Source organism: Haliotis rufescens, unplaced genomic scaffold (assembly GCF_023055435.1).
Source record: "Haliotis rufescens isolate VD_foot unplaced genomic scaffold, xgHalRufe1.0.p SCAF_4, whole genome shotgun sequence".
Lineage (NCBI taxonomy): Eukaryota > Metazoa > Mollusca > Gastropoda > Lepetellida > Haliotidae > Haliotis > Haliotis rufescens.
In genome coordinates, this window is record NW_025964112.1 from 18,022,982 (window position 1) to 18,035,493 (window position 12,512).

Genomic DNA, 12,512 nt, shown 5'->3' on the forward strand with positions numbered 1-12,512 from the left:
TTCTCTTGAAATGTTTAGAAAATACACATCCTCTCACAAATACAACAAACAACGCTTTATTTCTTGAAAGATTTTATTAGCTTCATATGAAAGTCCTCCCCAAACATCTCCATGTGACATTAGATAAAACAACACAAGTGCGTTACAAGATACGTACAAGAGCTGAAGTGAGACAAGGGTAGGTAGCCCACTCCTCTGTCGAGTGCCCTCTACCATCAACAGATGATGACTACTAGCCTCATTGGATCTTCACATTTGATCCAACTTGATGTAGACATCACAAGGCTCCTGTTCTTTTAGTTCAATGCTAACATACGCTTTGTAAAGGACTGACCATTTGGTATTCTGGTGGTGGTGGGGCTTGGGATTTTTGTTTCCAGATTAAATATCCCTTCAGCTACAGCTCCAAAACCCAATATACATTTCATCTAAAACCATGAGCCCGACTTTTTTAAAGAAACTCGCCCAGCAATAATGTCTTTGCGTCAGGCAATTTTGTTTTTTTTCAACGTTTTCAAGACTTTTTGGGGATAGAATATCAAATGGTCTGTCCCTAGTATGTAATCAGTTCTGATTCTGTCAATGGATAGTGAATCTATTATTGATGAAGAGGATGTACATTTATGATTTAATGCATCAGAATAGACACAATGAGTTTAATGCAGCTAGCTCATTTCTCACTTGCAGTTTATATAACTGACTTAGGGAGCAAAAAAACACATGTAGTTCTTACAGATGTTTACTTGACTCAGGACCAGTGGCCGTTGTGCACTTGCTTCAGTGCTACTGAACATGGTTTAGTCACCAGTAGTATGAGGGCAAAACATGTTGCATTGTGATTCGTTTTTGTTTACTCAGGTGGTGTGGTCGAGGAATATCAGTGTGGTTGATGTGAGTTCATAAAATGGCTGGATGCAAGTAAAAAAAAAAAGGCAAAGGCAAATCGTATCCATTTTTGATTAAATAAATTATTACAAACTGAAGACTTCCTTGGCAAGAAATATATTCCCATATGGAGGTAAATTACTCAAAATGTAAGGAAGATCTTGTTGAGTGTGAATGTTGGCAAATGTTTTTATTTTGACCAAGTTCGAATGTGGGCACAAATATATATATGCATACAGATTTCCACAGCCTTGCGAACAGTATGTAACTATCGCATGTAAATATTTCCCCATATCACACAGTTTAAAAAATGCCATTTCTTACACTCAGGCAATCAACAAATCACCAAATTCTCAAAGAACATAATATGAAAGAAAGCACTACAAGTAATACAGAATATATATACCAACGACCAAGAGTGTTTATAAAATGAAATGCCCGAAAGTAGGTTTCCTTACTTTAAACTGAAAAAAGTGTGGCAGAATCCCAAGTTCAGTAACATTGCTCCCTTGAGACAATACAGCTTCAATATATCTAAGGAGCTTATCCGGAGAGCAAATCATTCTGAATATATTTGAGCTTTATCATTAAATATTGATGAGGAAACAAAGCAGAATCATGCACAAACTGAAGCAACTACGTGTATCAGTAATTATATTTTATACCTGTTTTCTGGCTCAATAAATACCTCGTTCTTTGACTATATACAAATGAGTGGCTAGAAAAGTGATCACCATATCCTAGGAAAGAACAATCAGGGAGAGCATACAGATTGTTACCAAATGAGCCTCCAGTCACGAGGTTTATAAGTGTCTTCACAAGGAGGTTGTAATGAAAGCCATATTGCACTCCCAAATTACACTTAAACCGGTTGAAGTGAAATAAAAGAACATAACAGAGACAGGAAAGATAGAATCACACATTAGCAATCAGACAGATGGTGTCACGGATCACATATTGGGGTGAGGATCACACTGTACAGTGACTTGAGGCTACGGTATGTACACCAGGCTATTATGACCAGAATCCTTCAACATTAACGTTCCTTTACACATTTCTGAATGTGTAACAAATGCAACAGCATACTCAAGTTTATTAAGGATTATCAAGAATAGCTTCTATGGTATCATTTATGGTACCTACATCCAATGTACTGCTACTTTGGCCTTTCAACTATTGCCTGTACTGCCCCATTTAAATTTTATATATACAAAACAAATGCTTAACAGCAATAGGCAGTTTATGACTGATTATGATAGATAACATGGCATGTGTAGAACTACACCACTTCATATTGTATAAATCATCCTCAATATTCCAGCGTACTACATCTCCTTTCTATTAATATGTATACTGACTGGCCAGCTACTTCTATCATATCCAAATAAAATGGACACATTGCACCCTGGATAATTGAGGATGAGGACACAAATAACAGCAATAAGAATCCATCTTGATCTTGCAATGAGCTGACACAAGTTGCAGGATCACACACACCAATATAACCTGGTGTCAGCGGTTTCTTAAGAAAGGACAAAATGTGCGACTGCAGAAGATTTTTTTTGGGTCCAGATCTGTAGGATATTTCGCTGATGAGAATGAAAGCAAGTTCTCGAATACTTCACTTTCCACAAAATCACCGATGAAATCGAGTATCAAGCTATGGAAACATTTAACAATGGCACACGATCTCATCCTCATTGACTAATTCTGAACTGTTCTATGCACAACTGAATACAGTAACAAATTTCAACTGCAACATAAGAGCTAAAACAGCAGCAACAGTGTCTCCTGGTTAACTGTTCATGCAACAACAAGTAAAACAATACACATTACAATTCATAATCCACATCATCACAACGAAATGTATCCTTTACAACTTCAGGTCAAAATCAATCCATAAAACTGAAATATAAATGACAGGAAGAGAGAGATTTGAAGTATTCAGAATATATCCTTTGACAACAGAGATAAATAATATGGATTTCAGGCTATTGTTTGCTATCGATGCACACTTACTCTATAGACCCTTTCAATTCACTTCAAATAACGCATATATTTATGATGAAATAAATAATAATTACCGAGACTCATGAACTGGTGAAATTGAACATCAAGGACTACTGAAGATTCAATTACAAAATAATAAGAGTGAAATACCATATTTGTTTCTACCACAGCAGTGAAGGGAGCTAATGGGACTGTTCAGTGTGTAGCCAGTGTGAGGAAACTATTCCTCCTTTATAATCTAGCAACTACAGCTGCTAAGACCTGGTTGTGTTTATGTATTGTATCCAACTACAGTCAACTCCAGACAAGACAAATGAAAAAATCATGACAATAACGCCTAACAAAATAAAAGAATTGGTTCTCAAGCAATGGTTTTTGAACATATAGTGTGGGTGGACGGTGTCTCTTATTTCTTCTTTTGGTTGTTCAAACTTGTATGTAACGAAATAAACAGTTATGTACAATCAACCTGGGAAAGGGCCTCCCTACATAAATGTAAAATACTGGAATACAGTATTAGACTACCTTAAAAATTTTGATGATGTGGGTGGTGCCTGAGAACCAAGACCATTTTTTTTTAAGCCAAACTCAAGTACATGAGTGTTCGACAAACATGAGGTAAACACTTTAACCCAGACATCCCTTTGAGTTCATTATATCAGGAGTTGACAGCAGGATCTGATTGTTTCCAACTTTCTGAGAGAATTACATCAACATGATAAACAGAAACACAGTGAACCCTGTAGAGAGGGACACATAAATCATTAAATATGAATCCCCAATTACATACACATTCAGAAGAATATATACACCCAAACAGGTTCACTCCACTTTCATACAGACATATAAAATCAGCTTTTCATTTTCAATGAGATTTTTATGATCTATAGCTCGTCCTTGAGTATAGTATATCTGTTGCTTGAGGGTGCAAGCTTTCTAAATGTTGACTCCGGGGGCGATGTTGGTTTTTTAAGTGGTGGCGTTCCACCACTAACTGTATCCTTTGGTACATGTTTTGCATCTCCAGGCTGCTCCTGCAAACAAAACAGTAACAATTTAGTAATGGCATGAAAATTGAAGTCTGTACACAACCTGTGAAGATCCGGGGTAGAATAGGTCTTCACCAACCCATGCTTGCCGTAAAAGGCGACTATGCTTTTTGTAATAGGTGATTAACGGGATTGGGTGGTCAGGCTTGTTGACTTGGTTGAGGCATGTCATCGTATCCCAATTGCGTGAATTGATGCTCATGATGTCAATCACTGGATTGTCTGGTCCAGAATCGATTATTTTTCAGACCGCCATCATACAGCTGGAATATTGCTGAGTGCGGCATTACACAAACAGCAATCAAACAATCTAGTACACCATCAATCTTCAACAAAAGCCACAATCTGATATGTACTGCATGGTGGTCTGATAAATATGCAAATGAGGTAAAATAGCAGGAACTATTTGAGTGAGTGAATGAATGAATGAGTTGGTTTAATGCCGCTTTGACAATTTCAGTTATTAATATCTGATGTGGGAGGTCTTACACGTTCACCATGGTGGTGTGGTGCTGACAAACCTAGAAACATAATCAGGACGAACAGGATTCAAACCCAAAATGACAGGTTTCTTGCACACCTGAGGATGCAAGTTAGCAATGCTAATTTAGACTCCTATGACAGGGCTACCGGTGTCCTCAATTTCTGTCAGATAATATTGTTAAATAGCCAACATGTTAACACTAAATTCTTCTGAAAATGATGCCAACCTAATTAGGCTTAGTAAATTCTGACACAAACTGTACCATGGGTAAAATTTCAGCCGTTTACTTCATTAAAGCAAAAACGTGACTCCCAACTTATCGTCATGAAAACATAATTACTATTCTATTTTATTTTAATCCCAAATCATCAATAGGCACCAGTTCACCATTTGTCTGATCAGTATAGAAAACAGATGGACAGATGGGAATGATGATCGCTATATCACCCGGTTTGTTTTTCAAAACGGGGGAATAAAAATGCATGTCTAATTGTCAGATTTGGTCAAGTGACAACATATCTTTAGCACAAGTATCTTTGTAGGATCATCTGTCATTGTTGAACAATGTCAAATTAGGCGGGCAGGGGAGACAACTCCCACATATACTTACATTAGCGATCTGTGCTGGTGTAGCCTCTGTGGGATCAGGCCCATGATGGAACTCTCGGTGAAGTTTCCCGGAATGAAGATCCTCAATGAACTTTTTAAGTATGCCTGGCTTACTGTAAAACAAAAAGGTATTTCAAGACTACACAGAAAATGGAACCTTATTTTAACAACTGACAACCATCAGTGCAGAGAGAGAGAATGTCATTTTACGATGGAGACAGGCAGTCGACCAGCGACTAACAGTTTGCATTTACCAGTACACATATTTTACCAGTCAATATTCAGTATATATTCAACAACAGACACACTGGGCCTATTCTTTCCAGGAAACCCCACCCTGGAGCAAAAGACAAGCTACATTACATCTCATGCATTGTTTTCATTATCAACAATGATCAACCAACCAAACTCTATCATCCAACAGTTCATTCAATGACTAAGTCTCATGCCTATCATGATCATGACGATAGAATCAAATATAGTTAAGTATGTATTTGAGCATCTGCCTGAGACAAGCATGTCCACTAGCCAATATCAAAGACTACTTTCTACGCTTGCCACATCAAGGCCACTTTTCCTTGCTCGACCCTGGCGCCACCTCACGTAGATCATGAGTTGTGCCCCTTGTAATGAAAACGCAATATCCTATCAGATTGCTGTTCTTATCATGTATAGCTTCACAAAGATGGCGACTAACATAGGTTACAACATGGTCGATGAGATAACGAAAACATTCGCAATTTCATCACTGACACAAAAACATAGGCAATTGTTGGGGGTTTAAAAAATGAAAAAGACATATTCGTGTCAACAAAGAGAGGCAGCAGTAGATCACTTCCATACGAACGTGTACAGTCGTGGGTGTTGATTTTGTGAAACGTTCTCTATCGATATATATAGTCCAATCATATGTAGCACAGGAAAGTGGAAACATGACTTTGATGAAAAAAAAAAAAAAGGCTAATAGATGCTCTTGCCTCGGGAAGGTGGTAATTGAGATGCTCCGTAGTGATTGATGTTTAATGCCATACTTAGCAATATTTCAGCTGTAACATGGCAGCCTGTAAATAATCAAGTCTGGATCAGACAATCAAGTGACTGAAATTATCGGCAAGATCCCATGTTATTGGTGTAACATGACACACAATGGACCAAAGCACCTTAGGCTGACCACCTGATCCATGAAGTCACCAAGCTTCTCCGCTGGGGTGAAGTACAGTCACATATTTACATATTTGACATGTATTTGGACATGGTAGATTTGGAATTGGTAGGTGTACATACTCTAAATCCTTCTTTACATCATGGGGGAAGATGTACATGTGCCTGAAACTGTCAATGGCGAGGACAGGCAGGTCACTCAGAGTCTTGCCAATATGGTGGAGAGGGTGGGTGAATTTACTCCCATCAGCAGTCAGGAAATTAACATTTGCTGGAAAACAAAACAATGTCTTTGTGTGATTGCTGTAAACAAACACAGTAACAAATATTGAATTCATACCAACTCCATCGGCAAACATATACTGAATACATTTTAAGAATGTTTTCATGACATACATACATATATAAATATATAATAGGTGATTGCAATCACTTGTGACTTTTCATGCTTTTGGACATATAATTTAAGATTTTGTAACTTCAAGTTTATGCCATCTGAAATCAGATAAGCAGCCATGTAGATATTAACCTTTCTCATGCAATAGCTGTGTAGAAACTTCATGATTAAACTTTTCAACCACGGCATGGTCCTCAGGGTTGTGAAACAATATCAGGAACGGCAAACCCTCTTCTGTCAATTCCTGACAAAGCAAATCGTACATATTAATAAAATAACACTGTCATCATAATAAGCAAACTATATGGGCAACAACTTAATGAGGGGAGGTGGATTGGGGTTTAATGTCACATCCAAGAATATTGCACTTATATAGCGATGTGCATGCACGTGTGTGTGTATGTGGCGGCTTGTACTATTCCGGACTAATACCAATTTTATACTACTAGCCCAGTGAGATACCATGCATACCACTGTTTAATACACGACTCAGACATCATATACTGACTAAGAGCCGACCAGTCCTTGTTTTAACCCTTTGGTGCCGAGCGCCAGGCAGGATATGACACGGGCAAGAATCCAACCCTGGACTATCCGCTCTCCGGGTGGATGCTCTACCACAAGACCATGGAGGCGGTCAGAAGTTAATGAATGAAAGTTCATTTAATGAAAGAAATCTAGAGCTTAAAATAACTAAGGAGTTGTAACATATACAACAGGAAAATAGCATCACAATCTGACAAGACTGTCCAAAATTCTTTTTAACTTTTTTGGCTAAATGCCCCACTCGGCAATATTTCCAGCTATATGGCATGCCATTAACCAAGTCAGACCAACTGATCGATAGCTGCTTCTTACATTTGGCATAGGTTGTTTGAGATCTATATTCTTACCAGAGTCCCCTCAGTCCAAAATTCTAAACTCAATTTCCCATGATCACATTTATCCGACTATGTCAGCACCATGGCACAGCTGCAAAATTACATACCTCTGCATTTTCAAAAGTAATCTCCCTGACAAGGGGCACACACTTGTCCTGAATCCACACGCGCAGATTCTCAAAATCGGTCAGGCTGCCCATGAACATCATGTCCTGTTTGCCAGTCTAATGGGACAAGAAAACAGTTGGTTAGAAAACATGGCGACACTTTTCTGTGCCAACAAAATAGGTATTTTTGCCTGACCAGCTCACACTATTTATTGATCATGCACACCTTTACTGTGACTACAGAAGTGTGGTCACACAATTTGCAATTACCACATCATCAGCAAATTCAAACATTCCTCACAACGGATTGCCAGTTTGACTTGAAACATTTTAGGGATGGGGATTTGGTCTTCTTGGGAATGGAGGCAGGAGGAGGTGTCTAGGGGTCGAGGACGGAGGTAGATGTGTTGGAGGTTCATAGCCTAACTGAGCATCAATTTGAAAGTCCATATGTTGGTTGTATTTTGACATTTGATTTCGTCTGCTGTCCCTAAATTAAATATATTATTACCAAATAGCTCAATTTTAAACTTGACAACTGTGTGTGGGTAGAACAAAAATTGCATACATTTCTGGGAAACTGTTGCAGTGAGAAAAACAATTCATCTACCTTTTTCAAAGCCTGTAATCATTTGTAGACATTGAAGATGATGAATGAGCACGATGTGAAAGTGTACATAATAATATTTTGTACACACCATTTCAGCTAGAGGGCAACAATGAATGGGCATCACCAGACGGGAATGTACCTACCGGTCATCCTTAACATAAATCATCCTTAATATAAAGACAAAGTCTTATTTAGTATCAACTTGGTTACTTGCACCCATTTGTGTTGGCATTTCACAAAAAAAGTTTTTCAAAATACTCACGCCAGGTGGTCTGAACACAACACGGTCTCCAGCTGTCCTCTCAGCCTCTGATGCTGTTCTGCAACAATCACATGAACCATGTCTTACTTGTCTGCTCACTCAAGTTTAATGATCAACAGAGTGATACATATTTTCCCTAAATAGTGTGTCACAGGGAACTAATAATGCCTGAAGAGCCACAAGAGTGGAAATATGCAGGCCATGGAGCCCAGCCCTTCACCAGGCCATGGAGCCCAGCCCTTCACCAGGCCATGGAACCCCTCCCTTCACCAGGCCATGGAGCCCCGCCTTTCACCAGGCCATGGAGCCCCACCCTTCACCAGGCCATGGAGCCCAGCCTTCACCAGGCCATGGAACCCCTCCCTTCACCAGGCCATAGAGCCCCGCCTTTCACCAGGCCATGGAGCCCCACCCTTCACCAGGCCATGGAGCCCAGCCCTTCACCAGACATGGAGCCCCACCCTTCACCAGGCCATGGAGCCCAGCCCTTCACCAGGCCATGGAACCCCACCTACATCAGGCCATGGAGCCCCACCCTTCACCAGGCCATGGAGCCCCACCCTTCACCAGGCCATGGAACCCCATCTACATCAGGCCATGGAGCCTCACCCTTTACCAGGCCATGGAGCCCCACCCTTCACCAGGCCATGGAGCCCAGCCCTTCACTAGACCATGGAGCCCAGCCCTTCACCAGGCCATGGAGCCCAGCTCTTCACAAGACCATGGAGCCCAACCTTTTGACCAGACCATGGAGCCCCACCCTACACAAGAGCATGGAGACCCACACTTCACCAGGCCACGGAGCCTCACCCTTCAGACCACAGAGCTCCACCCTTCAGAGTAAGGAACCTTACCCTTCACCAGACTTTGGGGTTAAGAATGTCTTCACACAAACATAACTAACAATATGCACCCATTGTGATGCCACATCTGTATTATCTTTACTCAATGAAAGTTCAACCAAACATAACATAAAGGCCTATAAATATTCTAACACCTATTTCTTCATTGACTTACCCAAACAGAGCATGAAATTTGCAATCATCTCTGAAGGAACTTGCAACTCTGGCAAATGTCTTGTATGTATCAGAGTTCTTAGCTTGGAAATATCCCACAACATGCCTCTTTTTGTTCTGAAACAGAGCATTCACGTCATTATGACACTGGTATACTTACATTTAGATGGAGATGTCACTGATGGAGAAATTACTATTTATTTATTCAAAAGTATGACGATATATCAATATACTGATTATAATAAATTCCTGAATCAAACAACTAGGCAAATAAAATGCATATTTCACAAATTTTCCAATTGCACAAAATGTTACATAAAAATGACTGATTCTCCATGTGTATTAGAAACACATTTATACATTTACATTTTCGCTAAAGGATACTGGGAATGCTTTTGATAAGACAACAAAGAAATAACATTGTGGTACACTCTACACAAAACATTCGCCAAATTATGTAAATACTTTCAAGTTTGTTGTTGGTGTAGATTAATACTTAAACTGGATCAGCCCCTTTTATAATTTACCAGATTGACATACAATGACATCACTACAGTTAGCTCCTCCAATGCTGAGGTGTACTCACATTTAGTTCCTCCAAGGACTCTGCATCTGTGTGCTCCTCCGCAGGGTCGGTCAACTGATCCTTGATGAACTGAGCTAGGGAGTCGGCTGACCTCTGACCCCTATATTCTTTCTTCACAACTTCACCATTCCGGAAAAGTTTTAAAGTGGGATATTTGTTGATTCTATATGTTTGAGCAATAGTGGCTGAAAACAAACACAAAACAAAACATTATATATGCTGAAAAACAACGAAAACCATAATAATAATACAGATAGAAAAAGTCTGATTATTTGAACAGGATCAAACACTTTTCGAAGCATGTGCATAGAAACAACACATTGTGCTTATATCATGTACCAACACATATCATCGTACTTGAGTCAGTCATACTATGATATTTATCACATTTCGCAATTTGTACATCCTTTTTGTGAGGTGAGGTGAAATTGGGTTTAACGTCGCGTCCAAGATTATTGCACTTATATAGCGACGTGCATGCACGTGTATGTGTGTGTGTGGCTGCTTGTACCAGTCCGGACTGATGCCGATTTATAGTGCTAGCTCACTGAGATACCATGCCGCAGTTTAACATGAATACCTCACTCAGACACAGTATACTGACTCCGAGCCGACCAGTCCTTGTTTTAGCCCCTTAATGCCGAGCGCCAGACAGGGTAACAACAAGTACAATCTTTTAACGTCTTTTTGTATGACGCGGCCCGGGATCGAACCCTGGACCTTCCGCTCTCCGGGCGGACGCTCTACCACAAGACCACGGAGGCGGTCCACATCCTTTTTGTGAGATTCTCCATGTCCCATGTGTAAAGTTCTCCAAGTTTCATGTGTGATGTTCTCCATGTTCCATGTGGCCCAGCTGACAAGAATGCTGCATGAATGCCTAACTTAGGTTGGTTCTGAGAGTTGTAGGCAATCAGATTTAACATTTTGTTGTGTGCAAAATGCAAGCCTAAGTAAAATATGAATCAATACATGGGTAGGCACATCGTGTACTGTATCGTCAGGTGTGTACTTGTAATGCATCATCAAAATGTGACAGCCCCACATGTACTAATTCAACACTATAGTCCGTCAACAATTGTTTTGGCACCTGGTTTTTCACAATTATTTTCCATTAAGAATACACATACTATCATGAAATGAAAGTTTGGAAATGGAAAATAATTGTGAAAATACAGGTGCCAAAATGATAGTTGATGACTAGCAAGGTCTATAGTTCAGCCAGTAACCACTTAATCACATCCTCGGCATGGTTCGTTTCAACTAAATTAAACATGGGTACACCTATTAGCCATGTCACACATTGTAACCCCTGACTTTTATGAGACCCTTAATACAAACAGGTACAAATGGAGACCTATTCTGTCCACACAGGGCATCCATTGAACTTGTTTAGTAACAACAAATGCTGCACTCACTTTCTCGATCACAGTCTACTTTTCCAAAAACAACTCTGCCAGGCATCTGAAAATGAAAATTCCATACAAATTTGGGATTCTGTTCATTTCAAGGGTTACATCTGGTTCACAAGGAGACAACACTCCTCATAGGAACACTGTGATTTATGATTTGGTTGGTTGGTTGGTTTGTTGTTTAACGCCGCACTCAGCAATATTCCAGCTATATGACGGCGGTCTGTAAATAATCAAGTCTAGACCAGACAATCCAGTGATTGATATCATGAGCATCGATCCACGCAATTGGGATCGATGACATGCATCAACCAAGTCAGTGAGCCTGACCACCCGATCCCGTTAGTCGCCTTTTACGACAAGCATAGTAGCCTTTTACGGCAAGCATGGGTTGCTGAAGATCTATTCTACCCCGGATCTTCACAGGTCTGTGATTTATGAAAGAACAGGGTTAGATCCAGGCTGCATTTTTGCGACATTGATGCATTATTGTATCAAAATTAACGCATCAAACCTGGATATCGTGGGCCCTAGGTCAAATTACATACGTCTTACTCGTTTTACACAATCACTTTCAATTTAAAACTTATTCCGAGTTTTAAGTTAACTTCTGGATCACAAAGTTCGGTTTGTAATTTTTTTCTGATCGAGTAATAGTCTTTCTTACATGTCTAATGTACTGATATAACTTTGAACTTTTACTGAAGTAACCCACGCTGACGGATGCACAGATGTAGTCTTAATTTCTAAACATGATATTTGATACATTTTACAGCATTTTTATGTAGTCTTGCACACTTCATTTTTTTTCATTTTTTTTTTAACAGCTGTCACATCTACAACATGCCCCACAATATTCATGAAAAGGCCCACAATTTTCAATGTGCCCTAGGGCCAACCTATTAAAACCCTAGGTTTATCACTGAAAACAAGAAGAAACAAAAAAACCAAGGCAGGATAAGGTTCCTTTTTGGACAACTGGAAATGTCAAACTTTAAATCCCACACTATTCATCAAGTCAAAACTATGAAATTATGTAAACT

General features: G+C 39.6%; 1 protein-coding gene across 1 annotated transcript in view; it reads right to left on the reverse strand.

Annotated features, from left to right (window-relative positions):
• Positions 1-55: 55 nt before the first annotated feature.
• The window catches only part of LOC124149248 (endoplasmic reticulum resident protein 44-like), a 28,046-nt gene continuing 15,589 nt past the window's right edge, over positions 56-12,512 (reverse strand). Inside the window, exons 5-13 of the mRNA XM_046520705.2 lie at positions 11,476-11,521; positions 10,058-10,242; positions 9,473-9,588; positions 8,456-8,513; positions 7,584-7,700; positions 6,728-6,839; positions 6,322-6,469; positions 5,039-5,150; positions 56-3,929 (exon numbers count right to left, since the gene is read on the reverse strand). Of these exons, the coding sequence (XP_046376661.1) occupies positions 3,780-3,929; positions 5,039-5,150; positions 6,322-6,469; positions 6,728-6,839; positions 7,584-7,700; positions 8,456-8,513; positions 9,473-9,588; positions 10,058-10,242; positions 11,476-11,521 (1,044 nt within the window). The 3' untranslated portion in view covers positions 56-3,779. The remainder of the gene's footprint in view (positions 3,930-5,038; positions 5,151-6,321; positions 6,470-6,727; positions 6,840-7,583; positions 7,701-8,455; positions 8,514-9,472; positions 9,589-10,057; positions 10,243-11,475; positions 11,522-12,512) is intronic.